Source organism: Silene latifolia, chromosome 6, assembly GCF_048544455.1.
Source record: "Silene latifolia isolate original U9 population chromosome 6, ASM4854445v1, whole genome shotgun sequence".
Taxonomy (NCBI): Eukaryota; Viridiplantae; Streptophyta; class Magnoliopsida; order Caryophyllales; family Caryophyllaceae; genus Silene; species Silene latifolia.
In genome coordinates, this window is record NC_133531.1 from 36,467,059 (window position 1) to 36,494,824 (window position 27,766).

General features: G+C 35.1%; 3 protein-coding genes across 5 annotated transcripts; 2 read left to right on the forward strand and 1 right to left on the reverse strand.

Moving 5' to 3' along the window:
- The first annotated feature begins 4,658 nt into the window (after window positions 1-4,658).
- Window positions 4,659-6,928, forward strand: LOC141586721 (immune-associated nucleotide-binding protein 9-like). Its single transcript, XM_074408029.1, has 6 exons — window positions 4,659-4,721; window positions 5,043-5,301; window positions 5,505-5,779; window positions 6,172-6,336; window positions 6,429-6,497; window positions 6,613-6,928. The coding sequence occupies exons 2-6, from the start codon at window positions 5,064-5,066 to the stop codon at window positions 6,826-6,828; spliced, it is 963 nt and encodes a 320-aa protein (XP_074264130.1). The 5' UTR covers window positions 4,659-4,721; window positions 5,043-5,063; the 3' UTR covers window positions 6,829-6,928.
- Window positions 6,929-8,768: 1,840 nt separating this feature from the next.
- Window positions 8,769-21,289, forward strand: LOC141586722 (agamous-like MADS-box protein AGL11). Of its 3 annotated transcripts, none has more exons than XM_074408030.1 (9): window positions 8,769-8,941; window positions 9,822-10,026; window positions 13,359-13,437; window positions 13,510-13,571; window positions 19,823-19,922; window positions 20,027-20,068; window positions 20,567-20,608; window positions 20,700-20,863; window positions 21,022-21,289. In XM_074408030.1, the coding sequence occupies exons 1-9, from the start codon at window positions 8,917-8,919 to the stop codon at window positions 21,023-21,025; spliced, it is 723 nt and encodes a 240-aa protein (XP_074264131.1). In that variant the 5' UTR covers window positions 8,769-8,916; the 3' UTR covers window positions 21,026-21,289. The 3 variants fall into 3 exon arrangements, with proteins under 3 accessions (XP_074264131.1, XP_074264132.1, XP_074264133.1); XM_074408031.1 differs by having other exon boundaries at window positions 8,775-8,941; window positions 20,703-20,863; XM_074408032.1 differs by lacking the exons at window positions 13,359-13,437; window positions 13,510-13,571 and having other exon boundaries at window positions 8,777-8,941.
- Window positions 21,290-23,321: 2,032 nt separating this feature from the next.
- Window positions 23,322-26,956, reverse strand: LOC141586724 (elongation factor 1-gamma-like). The gene is made up of 8 exons (XM_074408034.1): window positions 26,847-26,956; window positions 26,679-26,737; window positions 25,942-26,091; window positions 25,808-25,868; window positions 25,677-25,729; window positions 25,490-25,591; window positions 24,770-25,271; window positions 23,322-23,940 (listed from the first exon to the last, which is right to left on the reverse strand). The coding sequence occupies exons 2-8, from the start codon at window positions 26,685-26,687 to the stop codon at window positions 23,564-23,566; spliced, it is 1,254 nt and encodes a 417-aa protein (XP_074264135.1). The 5' UTR covers window positions 26,688-26,737; window positions 26,847-26,956; the 3' UTR covers window positions 23,322-23,563.
- Between the last annotated feature and the right edge of the window lie 810 nt (window positions 26,957-27,766).

Below are 27,766 nucleotides of genomic sequence, written 5' to 3' on the forward strand. Positions count from 1 at the left end.
TCGAAAGGATACTGGTATCTCAAGTACACGGGCCCAAGGTACAAAATCTCCCTAACCAAGTGAATGGTCAGATGAATCATGATAGTGAAGAAAGAGGGTGGAAAATACATTTCCAACTGACAAAGAGAGGTTACAACGAGGTCCTGCAATGAATCCGCGTCATCGGGATCGATGACTTTCTCGCATATGGACTGGAAGAAGAGACAGAATCTAGTTATAGCATATCTTACCTTTTCAGGTAAAATGGAACGAATAGGCACAGGTAGTAATTGTTGCATCAAAGTATGACAATCATGTGACTTTAACCCGGTGAGTTTTAGGTCTTGCATCGACACTAGACTTTTGATGTTCGACGAATAACCATGTGGCACTTTAATTCCATTCAAGCATGCACATAACTCTTTTTTCTCATTCCGTGAAAGGGTAAAAGCTGCTGGCGGTAAAAATGTACGATTACCTCTCTTCTGTGGTGCCAACTCTAGCCTAATACCCATCATTTTCATATCTTCCCTAGCTGCGGCGTTATCCTTTGTTTTACCAAGAACATTCAGAAGGGTATTGATAATATTATCACAGACATTTTTCTCAATGTGCATGAAATCGAGGCAATGCCTGACCAATATGGAAGTTTATCAAAAAATATGGATCTTGGTATCAATGGAAAATACCACAACACCTTAGCCGGGATACCTTCCTTATCCTTATAACGCCACTCCAAACATTTAGGGCAATTGGTTAAGTTTTGATATAATTTCCGATACAATATGCAATCATTTGGACATGCATGTATTTTCTCATATTTCATACCCACTCCTCTTATTAGTTTTTTTGCCTCATATGTCTTAACAGGTAGAACATTACCATCAGGAAGCAACTCCTTTATCAAGGCTAAAAAACTAGTGAAACACGTGTCACTCACCCCATTTGCCCCCTTGATATTATACAACTTCACCACAGCCGACATTTTTGTGAACTTACAACCAGGATACAGAGGTGCTTCAGACTCACACAACTTCTCATACATGTTGTTAAAGTCATCCCAATTACTAGTGTCATCACCTACATCTTCAAAAGCAATGGACTCATCATCATTCTCTTCATTATCTATAGACCCAACATTCAACTTCTCTACTTCCAACTCTTCCAACTCAAAAAACTCGGCAAACTCAGGATCATCAGTTAGACTTTCGTGTACCTCAACATCATCTTCTTCAGAGTTATTCTCTTCCTCTAATGATTCCCCATGAAAAATCCAACGTGTATAGGATCGACTAAATCTCCACTTTTCTAGGTGTATTTTAACGTCCGGAAAAGCCATATAGCTAATATTACCACATCTTTCACAAGGACATGCAATACTAGAAGAACCTTTCAAATTGTTCGAAACGAATTCATAAAATTCAGCTAAACCATCCTTGTAGGTGCGGTCACTCATATTTGCATCAATCATCCAAGTTCGAGTCATTATTCTACATTAGTAATAATAGGCAACTAATTCAGAAAATACAATAATAGGCAAACAAATAAACGAAATTCAGGAAATCAATTAAGCTAAATTATCAACAAATTAGATAATAACCCAAAAAATCATATATCTATAAGCGTTGCTAAGAAACATATATATACCTGATTGATAAACACGATGAGGGAGAGAAGACGTGACAACAGTGACGGAGATGAAGACAGAGAGACGATCAGGGAGGAATGGAGGATAATACAGTAGCAGTATTAGCTTGTGTTTGTGTTTTGTAGCGTATAGCAGAATAAAGCAATCTGTTGTTCTTAAGATTTTCATAACATTAATAACAATGGTTATTGAGTCTACAACCGTTGTTAAAAAGTTTTAAAAACGGGTTCTAATATAACCGTTGTGATTACTTTTCACTAATTTGGCGCCAAACCATTAACAACGGTTAAAATTTAACCTTTGTTATTAGTTTTTTCATTAACAACGGTTTTTCAAGTATGACCCGTTGTTAAAACCAATAACAACGGTTAACAACACAGAACCGTTGTAATTAAGTTTGGTAAAATTCGCGGAATCAATTCTACAACGTGTTTTGATGATTTTTGTGAATAAGCGTTGTTAAAGGGCCGTTGTGGTTGCCTGTACTTGTAGTAGTGTAAGTTCAGTTCAGTTCATTTCATTTCAATATTAATAATATTATTCTTATTTTATATTCTGTTATCATTATTATTATTTAATCTATTTAATATTTTTATTATTATATTTATTATATTAATATTGTTTTTATTATTATTTTTATTATTTTATTATATTAATTTATTATTATATTATTATGATTAATGGCAATATTAGTAGTATAAAGTATTAACATTTATTATTATTATTATTATTATTAATTTTACTTTTATTATTATTATTATTATTAATATTGTTATATTATATTTATTATTTATTAATATATTCATTTTGATTAATATTATTAATAACATTATTATTATTATTATTATTATTATTATATTAATTGTTAAAATTATTTATAATATTTATATATTATATTATACTTATCGTATTTATTTTTTAGTTATTATAATTAATATATTGTATTATTTAATATTATATTATTATTAAAAATGTTATCATTTATATTACTAATATATTATTATTATTATTATTATTATTATTATTATTATTATTATTATTATTATTATTATTATTATTATTATTATTGTGAGTTTGGTTCTTACGGTGAGTTGTGAGTTTGTTCTTTAAAATCTCAGTCATTAGATGAGAGTATATTAAATCTCAAAAAAAAAATAAGAGCTGCTCCTCTCTGCAAAAGGACAACAAAAACTAAATTAAACAAATCCACCGTTCTAGATTCTCTTTTCTTAGCCAAAATCAATCAAAACATTATCATCAATCAAGCATACGGAACGAACGCTCGATCAAAAATTATCATCAATCAAAAAATTCTTCTCTCGTCTATAACGATAGAATCGATTATTTCAGTTGGTCAAAAAATTATCATCGATCAAAAATTATCATCAATCAAAAAATTATCATCAATCAATAACTGTTGATGTGACTGGTGCGGGCAGATTGGTGCGGCGGTGCTGTCATCATCATCATCATCGTCTATAACGATAGAATCGATTATTTATTATTATTATTATTAATATTATTAATATTATTATTATTATTATTATTATTATTATTATTATTATTATTATTATTATTATTATTATTATTATTATTATTATTATTATTATTATTATTATCATCATCATCGTCATCATCCTCATTAATTTATTATTAATTAATCATCCTCATTATTGTTATTATTATGAATATTATGCTTATTAAAATCAATAATATTCATATTAATATAATAATACTATTACTATTATTATTAATATGAATATGAATATTAATTAATAATAATATTATTAATAACATTGTTAATTTTAATATTACTATTATTAATACGTAATTATTTTTTCATATACGAACTTTACTATTTCACATACACTTTTTCATAATGTTCTATTTTGTACCCTTTTCGCCTAAAACTGAACCAAGTGAACTCTTAAATCAATATTTTTCCCTAAAACTTAATTTAATTGCTCAAAGGACTTAAAACTTACAAGAGGGATTATAATTTATCAAATAATAAATTAATTTACTTGTTATCAATTAATAATATTATTTGTTGAGTTTTAATTAATCAACCAAATTTTATTTATTTGTTAAAGATGAAATTAGGGTCTGTTAATTTTTATTTATCTAATTAATTAAATTAGGATTTTTGGTGCTTCGTGATGGCTACCTAATCAGTCAAATTAGGATGATAAACGACTAGAATTTGAACATCTATCTAGCAAATCAGTGCTCCATTATTTCACCTAATTAGATTGATAGTGAACCGTGGTTCATGGTGGCTACCTAGTTAATCATTAAAATTAGTAAAATTACTAATATTAATATTAATATTATTATTATTATTATTATTATTATTCTAATAATAATAATATTATTATTATCAATATTAATATTAATATTAATATTAATATTAATATTAATATTAATAATATTATTATTTATATTAATATTAATAACTATAATTATTATAATAATAATAATTATTATTATTATTATTATATTCAGTATTAATATTAATATTAACAATATTAATATTAATATTATTTTAGTTCAATTCAGCTTCAATCAGCTTAGTTCAGTTCAGCTCTATTGATTCGATTCGATTTAATTTTCGACTCCATTGGGATTCAATTCAGCTCGATTCGATTGATTTGGATTCCATTCCATTCGATTCGGATTATTTCGAGTTGATTGATTCAGCTCCATCCGGGATTGATTGATTGCTCGATTGATTGATTCAAGCTCCATTTTTAGCTCAGTTCAACTCCGCTCTAAAAAATCAAAAAGAACAGGGCTTAATTGTAGTTAGAGGGGGTTCATTCAAATCCAAATGAAGCATCAATATATTCTTTTTTTTTTTTTTTTTGATAATTATAATCTGGAAACTTTTTTGATATGTTGTTTGTAAAGGAAGTTGAATGGTTAATACGTTTAGTGGAGGAGTCAATCTAAATAGTTGTTGGTAATTGCGATTCTCTTTTTTATTGGGAATTAAAAAAAATTGAAAGTCATTTAAGACAACCTAGTGGGTTTTATAGTGACTTGCCTTCGTTGGATACTCAAAGGTCTTATTTATTCTTCTCTTGTTAAAGTTGTAAGTCAAAACCCTTTGGATCTCTTCTTCCTTGGAATTTATGTTTCCTTTTGATTAATATATACTTCTTCGTCAATTTTATCGCACTTCTTTCCTTGTTTTACTGGTTGATTCAGTATCTTGTTTATCTTTTGGCCAATAAAGGGTATTTTGTTAACACAAATCTCATCATTTTTAATTAATCTTTGAGTCTCACTCATTTGTTTATCTTGTATATTCATTATGAGCGGTATTTTAATCAAAAGTAAACAATGTGATGGCATCGGTTAGAATAAATTAGTTGAATACTTGAATTAAACTTGGTTGCATGTTATATTGCAGAAAAGTTGATTGATTGATAAAATGGGTGGAAACTCAATTGAAGATGAATGGGGATTTCCGTCGCTATCCCTATCAAATAGGGGTCGTACTATTGTTTTGGTTGGAGGTGCAGGGAATGGTAAGAGCGCTACTGGTAACAGTATTCTTGGAAAAAGGGTTTTTAAGTCCAAGCGTAGCTTTGCTAGTGTCACAAGTATGACAGAAATGCAAAGTCAAATGCTAAAAGATGGACGAGTCGTTAATGTTATCGACACCATAGGTATGCAACTACTTAAAACTTAATCTCATTCATTGTTTTCTCTAACCACGTATACAATATAGTCTTGTATGCCTAGTCATTTTATCTATATTTTTATCGTCTACTTTAGTGAAAGATTGTTTATCGAACATCATGATTCGACTAATATTACTATACATGTTTAATTATGTATAAAACTAATGTGTCTTTTCTTGAGTTTACAGGGCTGTTTGATCCGGTTCTTGAATCTGAAGTCATTGGTAAAGAGATCGTGAAGTGCGTTGATTTGGCTAAGGATGGGATACATGCAGTACTTTTAGTAGTGTCTCTGAGAACACGTTTTACTCGAGAAGAGGCAACCGCACTAAATCTTCTGCAAACCTTCTTTGGTCCTAAAATTATTGATTACATGATAGTAGTGTTTACGGGAGGTGACGAGCTTGAAGAAAATGATGAGACCCTTGATGATTACTTGACTGGATGTCCAGAACCGTTGCAGGTAGGTAGCAGCCATTACCAATGCAATTCTAAGCTAGGTTGTAGACATGTTTACTTCTTTTAACTAATTGTTTCGGCCAACGATTTAGATATTTGTTAATTTGATGATTTGATGCTTGATATATTCTTGATAAACTCCGAAAAAAATTATGATAATTTGAAATTTTGTAAAGCATAAACATTTAAATGAATTTTATCTGTCGATCACTTTATTTGTTCGCATGATTGATGAATGCATTTATCGAAGCAACTCATTTTGATTGGGCTCCTTGAATGAGAAGCTTATTGTGTTGGTCTAGAGTGTTTAGGGAGAGAGATTGAGAGGTTTGAGTATGTACTAACTACTGAGTAACTGAGTAACTGAGTTTGTTTTTTTACCCTAATAATTTGCAGAAAATTCTTACCTCGTGTAGAGGTCGACATGTTCTTTTCGATAACAAAACAAGAGATGAAGCAGTTAGAGAAAGACAGAGACAAAAGCTTCTTGATATGGTTGAAATGATCATGCTACAAAATGAACAGCAACCATACACTGATAGTATATTTACGGAACTCAAGGTATTCTCTCTTTCGACCTACTTTATTTTTATGGTTAAATAGTCGAATAATAGTGAACTAAACATTTTTGCAATAAACTACTGATGGAGCAGGAAGTAGCAAACTTGAAGGAGCAGATGCATAAGTCACATGAAGTTCAACTCGAGCCGATTACTGAAATGGTTCTTCTCATTTCTTCTAACTATAAACTACTGATGCACATACATTAATATTTAATAGAATGGGATATTAATGTACATACATTAATACGGAGTATATGTTTTATTGTTTTCAAAGGTCGAGTCAAAATTGAGAGAGGCAACTAAAAGGCTTGAAGAACAATTGGCTGAGGAGCACGCGGCCAGATTAAAAGCAGAGGAAAAGGCACTCGCTGATCGGGTAAAGTCAGATGACGAGATTCGGAAACTCCGAGAGAACTTGGAGAAGGCACAAAGGGAGACAGAAAACCTTCGTAATAAAGCAGCTGAACAAGGGGGTTGCTCTATCCTCTAATCACCAAACTCTTATGAGTATTATCTAAGCTTATTTTGCGTGTGGAATTTGGATTTACATAGTCTTGATGATTCATGCTTTAAATGGATTGATTTTGGATTTTGCGATATGTACTCGTACCATCCGTGGCTTAGATAAGTTTGCGAGGGACTTAACCCTCTTTGTTTTAGTATATGGCCTTGATGGAGAGTTGGCAATTTGAACTAAAGTTATGTTGCCATTTATAATTTAATCTAAAGTTAGAAACCCCAAAACTAAACCGATCATCCGAGAGAGACAGACTTTTTTTCCCCCCTTCTCTAACCCTTCAGTTTCCTTGCCTACCACCTCCATCCTCTCCGGCTTTGCCGAAGATGTGGCAGCTCTTAGGCTGATCTCCGGCAGTCATATGAATATTGGAAATTGAAATACAAATTCAAGATGCAATATATTATATGAATGAATGCATGGTCTTAGTAAATGCGAGTATCTCGATGTTATATGTTTACAAATGATACAACTAATCTTAGCTAAGCTAAAGTCATGCATGATTTCGGTCGTTCAGAGAGTTAATTTGAATTAACTCGGATTGCTTGTGCGCAAACTTCCCCCCAAACCAAGCACTTACAACACTATTTCTAATGCAAAATTAGGGAAGTGGCGGATTTAGGGGGGGGAAAGGGGCTAGCAGGGGTGCTTACCCTCGCTGGAAAATGAAAATGTCGCAAGTTTTACTTCAAATTTTCGATTTTTTTTCGGGTTAATCTTAGTTTGCCCCCACTGAAGTTTTCCGCTTCCCTTAACCTCAAATCCTGGCTCCGCCACTAATTAGGAGCAATAATAAACTATATTTTCGGATCATTTCAAACCCTCATGGGAAGTTAGCCTAATATCGAACAATAAACATAGACTTGTATAAAAGAAACGTACGTTTTGAGATTAGTGGTGAAATTAAAATCGGCAGTCCTACAATAAATGAGAAAAAAGCACATATATCGGATGTACTCCAATTTTTTTTATTTTTTTGAGCATATATGTATATTTTTGAGCTTATTACCTCAAATTTTATTTATTTTTGAGCATATTTATATTTTTTTGAGCTTATTAAAATTTATAATTTAGTTTTTAATTTTTTTTCCATCGAAACTCAAATTTTATTAAATTTATATGTAAAGTTTTTGAGTTTTATTGTAATTTTTTAGAGCTTAATGTTTACGTGAATAAACTCAGAAACTTTATAGCAAAACTCATAATTTTTAAAACAAAACTCAAAATTTTTATTATAATGCTCAGAAACAATATAATTGGTGGTAAACTGGTAATACATCAGATGTATAATCCACGTACTATACAATAAATTTATAACTCCTTGTGCAATCTTTCACCTCTTTCATAGGTTACTTTTAATTTGCTTTATGTTATAACTCACCCACTCCGGTTAATATTTTATACTTTTTCTTTTTTGAGTATTTCCTTCAATAATTTACAATTTTCTTTTTGGATATGTTTTTCTCTCTGCTTATCTTTTAATAATATTAAAAATAATTCCCTCTTTTTCTACCGTGTTCTTTATATATACTCGTATAAAACATATGTAAACATTTCATTAAGAGGGCTTCCTTATTTTATAATTTCAGCAATGCTACAAAATCAAACAATTGAGACTATGAGGCATGGACCATGGTGAATTAGAATTCACTGAGAATTAATGGGGACCAGTTTTATAAACAGGGGCAATAAAGTAAATCCACCCTATACATAGAAACCAAACATTGCCATATTTAGCTAGAATTTTACCTGAAAAGCCCTTTCCTTGAAAACCTTAACAACTACGTCACCTTGCATGCATTTGGGTAAAGAATCCCTATATTATTATTTTTATTTAAAAATAACACAATCCGACGTCGTTTCACTTCTCTTCCCATGCTATGTTAAAGAATAAAAGTAGGGCTCAACAAATTAACATCATTTTCATTCATTCATTCATCTCCCTTGAAAATTGTGCTTTTTTAAAAAAGCTGTAAAAATAATTATAATCATAATTATAATAATTTTCACTGTAGTTGAACTGGGTTTGAACTCCCAGTTCATCTTCGCTTTTTTCTGCTTATGTTAACTACCAGTAATACTCAAGGTTTGCTTTTCCTTTTTTCTATGTTTTATCATTTTCCATTTTTTTAGGGCTTTTTTTATGTATAATCTTTGGGTTTGTCATTAGATTTTACTACTGTTTGGTAGATCTGTTATTTTTAGTATGTTAGTTGAAATTTCATGATGTGAAAACAGTCATTTGGGTTTTTATTAGATCTAGTCCATATACTCCCTCTGTCTCAAACAATTGTTTACTTTTTTTATTCCTTATGAGAGATACTTTAATTGAAGGTAAACAAATTGTTGTTGGCATCTATGTTGTGTAGTTGAGTATATAATTGATCGTAAGCTTATGTAAAATTATCATGTTAGTCTTGATCATAGGTCTAAAAGTAGTAGAATTACTAATGCTTGATCAATTCTATCTTTTAGCTAGGTTTAAGCATATAGCCAATATATAGTGTACTTAATTATTTAGTAAGATCGATTTTATGGAGTTATGTTAAATTCAATGGAGGATAATAAATGTTTTAGCAAATTTAACATCATTTATACTATTAAATATAAGTAAATCTACTGAAATTATTTATGAGGAAAGGATGTGTTATTTCTTGATTGATTTTTAAAATTAAGTGGTGCTTCGTCCGTACCAATGATTTGTTTATTTATAATTAATTACTCCTCACAAAAAATGACAAAGTTAAACAAATGAATGGAACGGATTATCTATTTTATGACGGTTGTATGGTACATACATGATACATCATTGTTATGACGAAATGAGGCATATAACATAAGATTAGACAATTATACGTCTTATCTAAGTTAAGAAAATGATAACAATGTGAATGTAGTCAATGTTATTGTGCCTTATTTGAAGACATGATTTGGTTAGACTCGTTTACAAGGATAATATATTGCAGGGGAGGAGGCGGAGGGGAAGAAGATGGGGAGGGGGAAGATAGAGATAAAGAGGATAGAGAACACGACGAATCGACAAGTGACATTTTGCAAGAGGAGGAATGGATTGTTGAAGAAGGCTTATGAGTTATCAGTCCTGTGTGATGCTGAACTTGCCCTCATCGTCTTCTCGAGCCGTGGCCGTGTCTATGAGTACTCCAATCACAAGTATTATTCTTTCCTCTTTAATCTTCTCTCATGCATGCTACTTCATTCATCTGGTCATTTTCTTTATCCTTTCCAATTTAGGGTGTTCATGTATGTATCATTTTCTGCCTTTTTGTTTGAGAATGATTTCAGTGTGCTTCTTCAACTTGTATAAAAATACAATTCGATTAACTTGTTATTTGATAAACAATAACATAAAGCCGCCCTTTTTTAAGGCTTTAGTGACATAATCAAAGATAAATAAATATTAGAGATGGATAGGTGTTTTATGAGGTCGAATTCTCTGTTCTGTTTTCGCTTCTCATCTTGTATCTCAATATCTCTCCATTTTAACACATAAGCATTAATTAATAAGAGATAAAGGAATATACAAGATAGGACACGAAAATGGGACAAATAGGCGATTATTATTAAACTTGAAGAGGTTCATAACTTGAGAATTTATTTTGTATTGTATCATAAAAAGCGCATGGAATAATGAAGTAGATATTGATTTGTGTCCTCTGAAACTTAGATACTTCATCTTAATTTTAAGAAAATTGACTTTTATTAATCTCTAATTTATCAAGCTATTAAAAAGTTTATTAAAATTATTTAAAACAAAAAAATATGTTCACCTAGGGGTGAACAAATTTAGGTCCCGACCGGAAAAATCGACCGGACCGGATCATTTGGTCTTGGACCAAACCCGGACCGAATTATTTTTGTCCGGTCCTCGGTCCTCATTTTTTCAAGTTTTGGTCTTCGGTTCGTTCCGGTCCAAGACCGGTTAATTTAGGTCCGGACAGAATGGACCAAATTTTATGTTTTTCAAGACTAATCATTAAAATATTATGAATCAAATTAATATTTTATTTTCAAAAGACATTATAAATTAGTATTGTCAATGATTTTCATAAAAAGAGTCGTCTAATTATTTAAATGCATTTTATTTAGCGGAATTAAAAATATATTATCATAACCGAAATAGTGGAAAAATTAGTTTAGGTCCATTTTGGTCCAAAATCGGACCGGACCAAATATTTCGCGTTTGGTCCGGTCCAAAACCGAAAGTTTTAAGTCCAGTCTTCGGTTCACTAAATTTTTATTTACGGTCCGGTTTCATCTGGTTCAGTCCAGTAAATATTTAAACAAACTAAATATACAACTAACCAAAGCTCAACATCAATCTAAACTACCAAACAAAACCAGGTAATAAAATTTCAAAAATCTCTAGTTAATTAATCTACAAGTAACAAATTAATGAAGTAGATTTTAGTAGAGCCGAGAAATAATGACACGACACGAAAACACGATACGAATCCGACACAAAATTAACGGGTTTGGTTTGAGGTTTAATGACCCATTTATGTAAGTGGGTCGACACGAACACTACACGATATTTAATTGGATCGGGTTTGGGTTGAGCTCTCTAAACACGAACCCGACACGAATGACCTTTTTAGTAAATTAATCCTAATTTTTTTTTATCCTTCATCCCATAAATATACTTACAACTTTTCAAATATTGACATGACACGAAAACACAACACGAACCTGACACGAAATTAGCGGGTTAGGGTTGAGGCTTGATGACTCATTTATGTAAGTGGGTCGACACGAACACGACACGAGATTTAAATGGGTCGGATTTGGGTTGAAGAGTTTGTGACCCGTTTACATGTGATACAAACACGAACCCAGACTTGATCTATTTGCCAGGTCTAGATTTTAGTGATAATAAGTAAAACAGATTAACTTTTTATAAATGAGATCTTGGAGTGATCTGGGGTGAATTGGGGAAGAAAATCAATTTAGGTTATTAGGGTTAGAGTTCGGTTTTTTTTTTTCCCCAATTAGTTTGTTACTTGTTGATTAACTAATTAAGGAAATGTGATTGGTTTGATTTGGTCCCTCTAATTATAACTTTTGGGAAGTTGCTAAACAACCACTCCCCTTATTTCATTAAGGAAATGCAAAATTCACTCTATATCAACAAAAGTTTAATCTTCTGCTATAAATTAGTACTCTTGTGTAAGATGGTTACGTTGTTAAAAGTTTTCGTTTTACGATAAATTTGTGTAGGCCTAGATCGCACTCATTGAAAAAGAATGAGTGTTCATTTTACAAGTCCAAAGAGGTTCAATCCCAAAACCAACCAATAGTCCATTGACTTAGAAAGTAGACAATTCTTATCTATTTCTTTAATATAATTATATGGGAGACCAAATAGTCATTCTACCCCTACAGTAAACATACAAATGTAGTAAACATACAAATGTAGTGAGCATATCTTGACATGCATGCAACAAATCTTTGGTGCAAGTTTAGGATTTTAGTCTTTCCATTTTACATGTGAATTACTGGTTGGTACAAAATACAAGCATATCTGTCTTCGGTGCATGTATTGGTGCTAAACTGCTAATAATGTCACATTGACTAGAGTTTACAGTAGCACGTCTACTTTATTTCCCCACCTTATTTCTATTTCTAGCTTTCATCTAACTCACCAAATCCAAAGAATATTGCGTGCCTTTAACAGTGGTCGGATCATTACAAGAACATTACTCATTACTCTCCGACAAAAAAGGCCGGTAAGTTTAAATTCGGTCGGTAAAATAAATTACTGATCGATTTTAGTAACTTACCGTCTAAGTGATAACCGTCGGTAAAATACGTTTAACTAATAAAACTAGATTTTGTAAATCCAAAACGCAATTTGAGATTCATATACTTATATCTCGAGTTTTATCTTCAATCTTGCACGTGTCTTGTTTTTAGATTGGAATTTCATGATAAAGTCCGTATAACAAAAGTTCAGTTGATAATATTTAGGGGAAATTCTTCATGTTTAGACTTAAGATCTTATATAATGCGATCACTACAAATCATAATAATTAAGGGATATTGCTTTTAAAATCCTCTATTTTTGTTTAACAACTCCTTATAGGATCGTTCTATTAAATATAGGACGAATCTAAAAAGAAAATAGTACTTGATTTTAAAGTAAATTAGTTGGCCTTATTGATACTCTTAGGCTAGTCTTATATATGGAGTATAAGACAATTTTATACAACAGTATGTGATTATGCCTGTAATATATACATCAAATGTTATGTGATAAATTAAGTGGATTTACAAATTTTTTTACTTAAGACGAAGATACCCGTTTTGTATTTATAACAGGTCAAATACTAGTCATTTAGATAGATGCTATCTATCTAAATAGAATTGTATTTGAATTGTTTTAGTTATAAAACAGATATCTCCGTCTTAATAACAAATTACGGAGCATTGATGTTCTTTCGTTTATTGCTTATACTTATGTAACTGAAATGGTTGCATATATACAGTATAAGATCAACAATAGAGAGGTACAAGAAAGCTACTGATGATTCAGCCTCAAGTTCTACCACTGAGATCACTGCTCAAGTAAGCTTCCTTACTTTCAACCTAGCTTAGCGACTCCATGGACACTTAAGCTTGTTATTATGTTCCATACAGTACTATCAGCAAGAATCTGCAAAGTTACGGCAGCAAATACAAGTGATGCAAAACTCTAACAGGTTAGCAGTACATACGCTTCATCACAGTATTACCTAGTGTAAGCATTGGTCATTACAGTAAGCTTGCAACTGAACCGTGCACAAAGTTATGCCAATTTGACAACGACAAGAGTCACACGTCCAAGTCGAAAATTTATACTCCGTAGTGGAGTATTAGGAAGAAATAAAATGTTTCATTAAAGTGTGTGTCTTCTTTCTATTGTGAAATAGTAATCATTTAATATAATTTCCGGCGCTATTTTCAACTTGGGTCATTCAAAAAAGCTTCTTTGCGTTTCTGACACAAAAGTAAGGTTGTGTGCATCTTATTAATAATATTCCTTCAATATCTACAAATCAAAGAGACCAAATCAATCAACCAGCAAGGCAATCAATTAATCCCTAAAATCAAGTAATTAAAGGCTCATATTATTAGCCTTATTTAGTCTCACTCCCCTATATATATTGTACCTTTGTCAATATTGAAATTAATCAATCGGGAAAATTACAACTTACCACCTAGTATTTTCCGTATTTTACAATTTACCACCATGTATTTCGTTTATTACAACTTACCACCGACATTACATAGTATATATCCCAATAACCACCGTATTTCATTCCCGATCTACATTTTACTTAAATCCCGACTCGTTAAGTTAATAAAAAATAAAATGACCAAAATACCCATACTTCTATTCACCAAAAACAAACAGTCAAACACACTCACTACCTAAACTAAATATAAAATCATTTATCACCACCTCACCTCTATAATTCTTCATCATCATCATCATATCATATGGCCAGAAGCCCAGAATATTACCAAACACCACAAATAACAAAAAAAAAAAAAAAAAAAAATCAAAGCATCGTTTGCCTTCGCCACCGACCCACCGTACCACATGTCCCACCAGCTTCTTAGTCCACACGACCTCACAACTCCCACCTGACCACCACCTCACTGCCACCCTATGCAAAATGCTAACCCATTCCCATAATCTCATATCGCACCACGATTTTGCCACACGACTATTCAACCTCCAAGCTATTGGTGGTGGAGTGGTCAATGGACCTAAGAGTTCGAGATGGAGGTGGGTGTCAATCGACTGATTTAGTGAAGAGATTAGAGAATATCGGTAATGGGCGAATATCCGACGTCGGTGGTGAGGAACGGGCTGACGCTGGCGGCGACAGTAGGGTGTTCACAGGTGGTGAGTGGTGACTCGTAGCAGTTGTGGTCGTGTTGGGTGTGTGACAGATGAGAGTCACCAGCTATTAAGGCGGTGAATACGGCTTCGATGGTGGATCTGGGATGGGAAGGAGAGGGTGGCAGATGAATTGTGAGGGAGGGATGAGAGACTGAGGGGCATCTTGGGTATTGTATTTAATTTTTAATTGATTTAATTTTTTATTTACTTAACGAGTCGGGATTTAAGTGAAATACTATCGAAAATGAAATACGGTGGTAATTGAGATATATACTATGTAATGTAGGTGGTAAATTGTAATAAACGAAATACATGGTGGTAAGTTGTAAAATACGCTAAATACTAGGTGGTAATTTGTAATTTTTCCTAATCAAAAACATTCTAATTAACACATTCTTTACATGGTATCAAGGAGTCACAAATGATCCTCCAAGATTTGCCTTCAACCTCGTCGCGCCCTATTCAAACGTCCCATCACCTCTTCCACCAGACTCGTTACCACCATGACCAACCACGAAACTGTTATGCCCAACCCCCACAAAACCGTTGCACCTCTAACCTCGATCTCAGAACCTGAGTCATTGCGTCAAGCTTACTCCCCTAAACTATATGTCATGGCACTTCCAACTATCACACATTCTGTTTGGTTACAGCTTGTTGGGTTTCTTAGATGGATCAAATCCGTCACCCTCACCAACTTTTGTTGGTGACAATAAAACGGAAAAACCAAACCCCGCTTATTTCACATGGTTGAAACAAGACAGACTTATATTAGGCGCCCTCATGGACACCTTATCATCAGCTGTCCAAGCCCTCATTGTCCGAGCCAAAACCTCGAAATTAAAGAGGCTTGGGACATATTAGCCCACACATACGCTAACCCTTCACGTGCTCACATATTGCAAATCAAGGACCGTCTTGATTCAATAGTGAAAACCACAGACCAATCAATTATTGACTATATGAATGTCATTAAAGCATGTATTGCTCAACTTGCTTTAGTGGGTAAAATTCTCGACCCAGAAGACATTGTATCCAAGGTTCTCAAAGGCCTTGACTACAACCTATACAAACCCGTCATTGACACGGTCCGTGCCCGTGACAATCCCATCTCGTTTGAAGCATTCCATGAGAAATTGCTTCAACACGAACTCCTTATCAAACAACAACCCACCACTGATATTTTTCAACCCACCGCCAACCCCACCTACCGTTACCACAACCAATACCGCGACAACTCGCGCACCAATAACACCCCTGCCTACAACCAGCAAACCACCCGCCCACAACCCTCTACCAACCCGAACCCTCGTCCCATTAAGGGACGCTACCAATGGTGTAGACAAGTCGGTCATGTTATAACCGACTATCCACTCTTTCGCAAGCTTTTCCCCATTATTATTTTTCCCGAACCCCCAACCTGACAGCACCAGCAACCACTGCAAGCCCACACTGCCACCCACGGTACCACCAACCCTAACCGTAACTACCTCCTCGACAATGGGGCTTCCCACCATGTCACCCGCGATCTTGATACTCTTGCCTTTCATTCGCCCTACTATGGCTCCGACAACCTTATTATTGGAGACGGATCAGCTCTCAATATTGCCAATATAGGTTAATTTACTCTACCTTTCTCCTCTCTTAAATTAAATAACGTTTTACATGTGCCAAAAATATCTCGTAATATTCTATCAATCTCGCAGTTATATCGCGACAATAGTGCTTATGTTATATTCTCGCCTTCTTTTTTTGTTATTAAGGCAATATCGACGGGAGCGACACTACTCCATGGTCGAGTTAAGAATGGAATATACGAGTTGAGTCCGTCACAACCAACTGTCTACTCTACCCAGAAAGGCTCAACTCCAATTTCATGGCATCACAAATTAGGACATCCGACCTTTGATGTTATGAAAATTATTAATAAAAATTTACCATTCATCATTTCTAGTTTTTCCTTCTGTGAATCATGTCATATTATCAAAAGTAAGAAATTGCCATTCGCGACATCGTCATTCAAAATCAATGCACCACTAGATTTAATTTACTCCGACTTATGGACTAGCCCTGTCTATTCTCGCAAAAACTATAAATAATACATTGTTTTCGTAGACCACTTTAGTAAATATATGGTTTTTTCCGCTCAAACAAAAATCCGAAACAACGCAAGTATTCATTCGGTTTAAAGCATTAGTAGAAAAAATAATTCAAAAACCAATCCGCCAATTTTTCTCCGATAATGGAGGCGAATTTCAGAAATTAAACCCAACATTACTCGACAATGGTATAAGCCATTTCACCTATCTGCCTCATACCTCGGAACATAATGGGTATGCCGAAAGAAGACACCGTCGCATTGTTGAAACGGTCTAACCCTCCTATCTCACGCAAGACTCCCTACAACTCTTTGGCCATTTGCTTTTAGTACGGCAACATACCTTATAAATCGACTTCCTACTACTACGCTAAACGGCCATACAACATACTTGAAAATGCACAATTCACAACCTGAATATACAAAGTTACATAATTTTGGATGTCTTTGCTATCCATGGTTACGGCCATATGCAAAGCAAAAACTCGAATATCGTTTCGTTCCTTGCATCTTTGTTGGATATGCATCCACACAAAGTGTCTTTCACTGTCTAGAACCCAAAACCAATCGCTTATATACCTCGTGTCATGTTAAGTTCATCGAAGACGAATTCTCATATACTCGCCTTCTCAACACCATGCCTCCTCCCTCTATGAACACCAATCCTGATTATTGGTGTCACCTCTTCCTCCCAATCTTACCAACTACCACGCCCACTACCCCACGCATCCCCACTGCCCTCACAACCCGTCCCCTTATCACCAAAGTATATACCCGACGCCAAACACCTTACCAACAGTCCTCCACCACGCTATCCCATACACCTCATGACTCCCTTACGTCCGATCAAACCCATACACCACCACCATCCCCACCAAGTCGCACTATTGTGACCCGTCTCGATAACAATATCAGAAAACCCAACCCAAAATATGCCAACCTCGCTCATGCTTCCGCTACTGCTCATTCATTACCAACTACTGTGAAACAAGCTCTAATTTCACCTCAATGGAGAACCTCTATGCATGATGAATTCCAAACCCTTGAACGAAACCAAACTTGGACTTTAGTCCCTAAACAACCGTCTCAAAATATAATATGATGCAAGTGGGTCTATCGTATTAAATACAACACCGATGGTTCACTCAAACAACATAAAGCACGACTAGTTGCAAAAGGATTTCACCGTCCCAGAATAGATTACACCAAAACTTTCCAAGGGTTGTAAAACCAACAACGGTTCGTTTAATCCTTTCACTAGCCGTCACCAACTCTTGGTCATTACGTCAACTAGATGTTAACAATGCATTTTTGCAAGGTACCTTGAATGACAATGTCTATATGGCCCAATCCCAAGGTTTCGTTGATGTCTCTAAACCCGATTACGTTTGCAAATTAAACAAAGCTATTTACGGCTTAAAACAAGTTCCTCGAGCTTGGTATACTGAGCTAAAAACATACCTTGTCCCCTATGGCATTCAACAATCAATTTCCGACTCATCCTTATTTATTTTCAACACCAAAACCACATGTATTTTTATGCTCGTCTACGTCGACGATATTATTATTACTCGTCCAAACCAACACCATTCACAACAATTCATCACTAATTTATCTCAACGATTTTCAATAAAAGACATTGGGCCGCTATCGTATTTTCTCGGAATCGAAGTCACGCCTAATGCCCTTGGACTTCTTCTTAATCAATCTAAATATGTACATGATCTACTAGTTAAATACAAAATGTCTGATGCTCAGCCAAATGCAACACCTATGGCCACCGAAACACACCTTATCCGTGAAGACAACAAACCAATCCAAGACCAATTTGGTTATCGAGCAATAGTAGGGAGCTTATAATATCTCTCCCTAACTCGGCCCGACATTGCCTTCACTGTAAACCGCTTAGCCCAATTTCTACATCATCCTACTTCTACACATTGGTTAGCTTTAACGCGACTTCCGCTACCTCCAAGGCACTCAAACTTACGGCATTCAACTTTATCGCACCACTCCACTTTGCCTTCATGCATTTTGCGACGCTGACTTCGCTGGAGACAAATTAAAGACAATTACATATCAACCACCGGATACATAATCTATCTCGGCCGTAAACCGATCTCATGGTCCTCTAAGAAGCAACGCGGACTTGCTCTTTCCACAACAGAGGCCAAATTTCGTGCTCTTACTGCCGTCACCACAGAGACTCTTTGGCTCCGTAACTTACTCATCGAGCTTAACATAGCCATAACAAAACCCTCAGCTCTATACTCTGACAACATGTCAGCTACACTCTATGATAAGAACCCGGTCTTTCACTCAAGAATGAAGCATATGGCTCTCTCCTTCCACTTCGTCCGTGAACAACTTCAACTTGGTCACATCTGTATACAACATGTTGCAAGCAAAGATCAACTGGCAGATGCTCTCACCAAACCGCTACACAAAAATCGTTTCCATGAACTACGAGACAAGATTGGACTCCTTCCTCCGACGCCCATCTTGCGGGGGCGTATTAACAATATTCCTTCAATATCTGCAAATCAAAGAGACCAAATCAATCAACCAGCAAGGCAATCAATTAGTCCCTAAAATCAAGCAATTAAAAGATGCATTCTAACTGTAAATATAGAAAGATTTTTATCTTGTATATTCCTGTGTAGAGGCTCCTATTATTAGCCTTATTTAGTCTCACTTCTCCCCTATATATATTGGTACCTTTGTCAATATTGAAATTAATCAAAAACATTCTAACACATTCTTTACACATCTGATTTTCTCTTATACCCGCAATTTGGGGGAGTCATTGAGTCACTTGGGTAATGTTATTGTTGTACTGTTATAGACGTACAACATGCCTCTTTAATGATTACAAGTTTACAACGATCTTACACGAGTAATTGGTTACGATGTTGAGTTCTTCATGCAATTACTTCACCTTGTGCATTTGTGCTTTGTGTCAGGAATCTGATGGGTGAATGCTTGGGAAGCTTAAGTGTAAAAGAACTGAAGCAAGTGGAGACTAGGCTTGAAAGAGGCATCTCAAGAATTAGATCTAAGAAGGTAACATTTCCCATATTTATAGTTCAGGAAATCAACTTCTGCAATTGCCACTTCCAATCTAATATTCTACTGACAATAACTTGGCATTAATCTGGTGGGTGCAGCATGAATTACTCCTTGCTGACATTGAGTTCTTGCAGAAAAGGGTCAGTTTTTCCTATTGCCTTTAAAAACTCATTACTCAGACCGGTTAGAAACACAGTATTTGATATGAGTGGCCGAGTGGGTGCTCAAGACAGTGAAGAGACAGACTCGGCTATTTTATGAAAACGACCTCCAGTATAGTTTTCGTTTAAAATCAAGTTCTATACCTTAACACGATAAATGTTATTCCAACATGTCAATTCCTAACACTGTTCGGACAGCGGTCTAATGCATTTTATGAAGTTGCAACCATATTTTGATAGGTTGTAAGCATCATTTACGGTTTCAGTGATCAAGATTAACATTGTAAACAATCTTTAATATCATGGATAAAGTATATACTAGTACATTGCAGAAATGCAGGTTGCAGTATCACTGTAATCACGACCAATACCGAAAGTTATCTTACGTTTTCGACAAAAACTTGAGTATAAAATACTCAGTAATGTTTAACAGATCTTCTGTGAGCTCTGAACCATTCGATGTTTTTATGATAACAGGAGATTGAGCTGGAACATGAAAATGTATTTCTCAAAGGAAAGGTATATGTGTATATGCATCAATATTTACAGTACACTTGTTATTTTGTGGTTTCATTTGAGCCTGAATCTCATATTAGACATCCTAAACTAGAAGATATCTGAAGTCGAGGCGCTCCAACAAGTAAATCCGAACCAAGATTTGAGTGCATTCCATCATTTCCATGGTTTTGTGCACAGAGATCACATTATGGATCAAAGCATGATACAGCATAGCAGTGCATTCTCTAATCCTGACAAAAAGTTTCTCAATCTCAGGTAAACTCTAACTCAAAACTACAAGTATCGGGCACACAACGATGTTTACTGTTGATGATAGAATACACAAATACAGACCTATCGGGTCATTCTGGGTCACTTGTAAACAGAGTACATATTCAATACGGATCTTACCACAACCACCTTTGTATTTGCAGTTGAGCAGGTTTTCTTGATACCGAATGTAGACACTGCATCTACAAGCATGTAATGACGACAATTCTCTTCTTTGCTGTCTGGAGTTATATTGAAAATAAGATCAATTGTGCTGAAACTTTCGTATTAATCGCACAGAAAAAAACAGATTAATTATTGCTCATGTATTATTTATATAGCGGCCGATCTGAGTAAATGCCTTACCGGAGATAATACTTTTGTAGTGGACAGAGAAGGATTGTATGTTAAATATAATGCGTATTATATTCGTCAGTCGACTATTAGCCGGGAAAATTACCATGTTCCTTCACTAGTAGTTTCTGCCTTCAATTGTCATGGACGTTGTTCCCTTCTGCTTTTGGTTCATAGATCGATGTTTTATCAATATAAAACCAGAGACTCATTATCATTACCATGCAAAAAGGGGATTAATACTCAATTTTCGGCAGAATGGCCGTTGTGTCGTGACATTGTGCTTTATCCAACATTTCTCATCTCTATATCTTGCTTCATTATATAGACACAGCTGCCCTCTCAGCTCACACTATAACAATCAGTTTACCGCAAAAACTGACTGCTAGTCTCAAATACCCAATCCATCCTCCAACTCAAGCTTTGATTAACCTCTTGATTCCAATTACATACAATTATCGGCATTTGGACACAGATAAGGGCCAGGGTCGGGTTATTCCAAGTTCATTTCATACAGATCAGGACAGATCTGGTTTCAATGTACTTCAAATAAGTCGTTGAAAGTATTGAGTCGGTTTCACTAAGTTCGGGTCCAAATGCGTCCGGTCATCCAAATAGGACCATTCTAGCAAAGGCTATGGACTTGTAACATATTCATTTAGTTTACCTGCCGACGAATGCAAGTTTAGATTCAGATTAAGGGCTTGCCTGGAATCCATGGAATTATTAAGGGGGTAAGTTTTATTGGGCGATAATTACTAGGTAAATTAATTAGTGGGATAATGAGTTCCTTGATGATATGTTTGGCATAGAGGTGATCATGGGCCGGGCCAATGCGGGCTTGGGCCGGGCCCTTCTAATAAAAGCGGCCCATTTGTGTGGGTCGGGCCGGGCCGGCCCAGATGCGTGGGCTTATTTAGCAAGCCCAAACCCGGCCCTTATGGGCTAATGCGGGCTTTTGGGCCTAAATGGGCTTTTTCGGGCCCTAAAATTTACGACTTACCCTAGGAAATAATTAGCGTAATACCTTCAGTTACAACTTTTAAAACATACATAGTGTATAAAATTGCACAAAATATGATGAAATGCATATTAATTGCTCTTTAAAATAAAATAATGACAAAAATCGCCACTTTAGAATGCTTAATCATGCATTCTTAGATATGATTTATGTTATGTATACTTTGTTTTATAAATCTAAAAAAATATACTTGAGTTTGTAAAGAGTTGAGTATAACTTTAACGCTACTTTAATAGGTTTTATTATAAAAATATTCATTATTAATAAATATGGGTCAGTAGGGCCAAACTTTTAGCCAAACGCACCAAACCCGCCCCAAAATATTTTGGGCCTTTTAGGCCGGCCCATGGGCTTTTTGGGCCAAAACTAAAGGCCCAAGCCCTTCAAAAACCGGGCCGGGCCGGGTAGGGTCAATGGGCTTGGGCCATTTGATCACTCAGTTTGATTTAAGTAAGAAAGAATGATTCGAAAGTAGATCTTTTTTACTCCTTAATCATTACCAGGGGGAGGGTGGGTAATGTATTACCCTTCACAAGGGTAATAATTCCAGGAGGTGAATAATTACCCACATACCAAACATGGGAAATACACCTCACATATTACTCCCCTATTCATTCCCCTCCTATTACCCTCAATCCAAGCAAGCCCTAAGAATCTGAATCACCTCATGCTTAGTGAAGTAACCCGTAACTTTTACTCCCAATCCCTCTCTAGATAAAACAATCAAGCCTAAGAAGGGACATTCCAGGGAGAAGCAAATAAAGAGTAGACAATTTTTCGCGAACAGATCATCAAGGATTCTAGGGTCACATAATTCCAAGTATTTTTGCATCTAGATCAGGAGAGATCTCCCAATTTGAATGTCCTTCAATCAAGTCATCGAAGAGTATGATACAGTTTTGACTCACGTTCCTGTGTCCTAAGTATAAGAGCGGTCCGGTCATATCAAATCGGGTGATTGCAGCCAAGTATATGGACACAAACATTTAGTCACCAGCCATACACTTTCCGATAAAGTTAGGATCTGAGTCACCTCATGCTTAGATAAATAAACGAAGGCATCACAGGGAAAGGGATCAACATTACAAATTTCTCATTTAAAAGTTCACTCTCTGGAATTTGTAACCACTACACGAAAATGTTTCTTCCCCGCAGGCAAAACTGACATAAAAAAAAAAGATAAAAACCGTCACAAAACAGAGTAGATAACAAAAATGCTTACTAAAGTCATTTTCGAATATTTTGATAGAACAGGTGAACCAATTTGAATCTTAAACCACCCAGTTGTGCTACTGTTTCTTGATATCCCAGGCCCTGAAAAAACAACTGAATCACTTGAAACACTTGGCATCAACCAACTCTTCACCCTCAAAGGGCTCGCAGTCCTCGATCATTTGGTTGACACGCTCCTTCTGAACCTCGTCACTAATGTCCACCTTGGTCCACTCATACAGCTCCATGTCATAGCATTCATCCATCACAAACTGGGGAATCTCTGTCCCACGGAAAAGCCAGAGTCCCTTCACCTTGAATGGCGAAGAACCAATAATCAGCATCTTCCCAAAAGCATATTTGCGAGCCAGATCCATCCTCTGCAAGAACCCGCCTACTTTGTTCATGGTCACAAATGAGACTGTGTTCTCATCATTGTACTTGTAGTCACAGAACCACAAAGAGTAGCCCTCTGGATCATACATGTCCCAGAATCCTGCCAAGTGAAGATACATGTAAGAATATGCTTACAGCGTGGGATTATATGACTAGCCCATTAAAGTCCAATAGTATAGCCAATAGTATAGCCGATAGCAAGTGGAAACATAATTAAAGTTACTACATTCTTGAGCAAGCATCTAAAGATACCCATACAATGGTAAATAGTAAAAACAAGCAGCAAGATTTGTCCACTTTTCCCTTGCTATGTAGCTCCAGCTTTTCTTATTACTTCCCATACCCGACTGCCCGTGTCCGACACGACACCCAGACATGTATCACACTTAGATACCTTAATTTAAGCCAAAACATGGCAATTCAAATTGCAACACATCCGCGTCGTATCATACTAAATGAATCCAAGTAACATATAGCTCACTTGTCAAGAATTAGAAGTACTTCATGAAATGCAGACAGTCTACAATATGAAAGACTCAAAGTACAGATGCCCTACTATTATCTCTAGTTACAAAGTCATGGTAGCCCCATGTGATGCAGCATGTTAAATTTGAGCAACAAAGCCCAATGTAATCAGACAAATACAGCATAAGTAAAGGTTCTCAACAAGTGCAGATTAACAACATAGAGAGGTACAGAATATGACCGTATCAATAGTTGCATTGAGAGGGGCATGCAAATTAGAGGGCTATTCTATAAACAATACATTCTGGGGGCATATATACTTCTTTCCAAAAAAAAAAATCATATTATGGCACTTCACAGGACAATATATAGCATTTAAGGGAGGGGTTGTCTTGACAGGATTAAAGCAGGAATGGCAACAGTAAACAAAATACAAGAGGAGACTTCAAATCAAATAGATGTACCTTTAATTGCAACTTCACGGAAATTCCTTTTGGTGTTGGAATAGAGCCTCTTCCACTCATCCAAAACCATGGTACTGGGAGGGAGGAGGTCAAGAGGATTCTTAGCCTTTGGCTTGGGTGACTCCTCCTCAAGAGCTGGTTCTGGTGCTTTAGGCTTTGCCTCCTCTTTCTTAACCTCTTTCTTTGGTTCCTCCTTAGCTTTGGGCTTGGCAGGCTGTGACGCCTTCTTTGCAATTGGTGGAACAGATTCAGTTTGAGTGACCTCACCCAACACCTTCTTAATGTTTGGCTGATTAACCAAAGTCCAGAAGTATCTTTCAACATGTGGAAATTCAGAGGTAAAACTCTTTGTCATGACACGGCTAAAACCCATAGATAAATTAGAGATCATCACAATATCTGCAAGTGTCACGTTGTGCCCGACGAGATAAGTGTTGGAAGCAAGATGCTTGTTCAAAGCATCCAACGCTCTCTTTAGTGAAGAGATAGCATGTTCCTCAGCCTGCAGGAGATAACAAAAGCATCATTCACAAGATACAATAGAGTCGGAACAAGTGCTGCCAATTTTAGTGTTTGATTTTGTATGGGCAAGTTTAAGTTCGCTGATTACTATGAGATTCAAATGCATGATATGTTAGATCAGATTGGCAAACAACTTCAGAGTTGTCCAATAAATGGATAGGATATACAAAGAATGAGATAAGAAAGAGTGAAACTCACAGGGGCAAGAAATGGAATATAGCCAGCTCTAGGATAGAACCAGCGAGCAATGTTGGCATCAATCTCCATGGATGCAAAATCAATCCATTGCTCTACATGGGCCTGACAAATGAAACAGGCACATACACGTCAAAAAAAAGCTCACAACATTAAAGATGGCCTTGTATATTTAATATGTAATACTTACGGAGTCGATCAGTGAAGCGCCAAAAAGAGAGTTGTCAGGCTTCAAGCGTGCAACTGCAGCGAGAGAAGAAAGGTAATTAGAAGTAATAAAAACTAATCATATACAACACACAAAGACCAACAGGGACATACCATATCTTGCAATGGCATTACTTTCAAAAATGGCACCTTCAGGAGTCTCCAGGACAGGGATCTGAAAAAAAGTATTCCTTCAAAAATCAAAAGTTCAAATGAAACAGAAGCGTACAAGTGTTGCAAACTCTTACCTTGCCAATGGGGTTCATTTTCAGAAACTCAGGAGTTTTGTTGGAGACACCCATCTCAAAATTCTCTGCTAAATCAACTTTAACACCACTATACTCTGCAGCAATGAGTGCTTTGTAGGCATTCTTGTTATTGCTCCCGGTATGTAAGATCTAAAAAATAAAATTCAGCAACAAGGGGTTAAAAAGATCACAAATTCTCAAATGTAAGAAATCAATCAGTCATAAGCCGGAATTTAGTACAATCTCAGAATCCATATAAAATACATCCTCAGGTTTGATAGTTTTTGACATGCTATGAATTGCAAGTGTTGCATGAATCGAAAGTGAGGCTATCCATCAAACAATATTCAATTGACAGTTAGCATGAATCGAAAGTGAGGCTATCTATCAAACAAGGGTCTAACAATAATAGGGAGCAAGTAATCATAATGTTCGACAACGAACGAAAACTACCATACAACACAAAAGCAACAGCGATCACCACCTAATCTTCTTAATGAAGATCGAATTTAACGGAATAATACATCTCACAAAAAAGACCAATCCAACCAATACAAATCCAATCTTTGTGCTTTTGTGCTATTGACGAAGGAATAAACGCAATCTTTTGAAATTCATATGAACATGCAATTAACTGAATAATAATCAACGAATTTGTATAGAAATCACCCGAAAAAAAACAAAAACAAAACGATCAAATCAAATCAAACAAAGTTAATCAAATAAAGTCGTCTTACCAAAGCCATCTTCAACTGATAATGCGTTACAAGACTTACAACACCAGATAATTGAAGATCTGAGAGAAGAAACAAATAATAACGATGAAAATATTGAATAATTAAGTTGAGATATACAGAAAAAATTAGGGTTTAAACAAAGAGTGAAGAACTGGGGAAAAACCTTACCTAAATCGAGTCGTAGGTGGAGAGAGAGGGGCGACTTGGGTTTACGGGGTGCTTTTATAGTGGGTAGATGTTAGGGTTTACGACTTGTGTGTCAATTTGATATTTTGCATAGCCTTTGCTATTTCCATTTCTTTTCTTTATAACATAACAAAAAACATTTATTTTAGGGTTTTTTTATGAGTTTTTTTTTTTTTTTTTTTAAAAAAAAAGACTACCTAAAATTTACCTCATTTTCATAAATACTAACTAAATTTTTTAATTTTGCGAGAAATTACCTAAATTTTCTTGACTTTTGCCGGACACTACCAAATTGAAAAATGCGATCAAATTAGACAAAATTTTAACTCGAAAACATTATTTTTGGCATTGAACATCAATCTATATATTAATCTTCTAAGTCATTGATTACATGGCAGCATAATATGAAAGTAAAGATGACATGGCGTTATGTTAGAGATTTAGACTTCAAACCAAAAAACGTATATTAGTTAAACATATGTACATAAGATTCCTTCTACATAACTAACTAGTATTGGTGCCCGGCTTCGCCCGAGCTACCTCTACCTACCATTAATTTTTTTTCCATTAAATAAAATTACTTAAACTTGCATAACCAATAAATTTATCATTAATATATTTTTCTATAACATATACGATGAAATAAATTTTGAGACAAATTCACTACTCCTGCTATTAGTATTTTACTCTTACTAATAAAACAATAGTAATAGCATTTCACTACTTGCCCGTAATCATTGTTACTTTCACTACTCCCGCTGTAATTATTGTTACTGTCACTTCTGCCGCATTAATATTGATAATTTCACTACTCCCGCCATAATTATTGTTACTTTCACTATTGCTGCATAATATTGATTATTTTACTACTCCCGTTGTTGTTTCTACCACTTTTACTAATC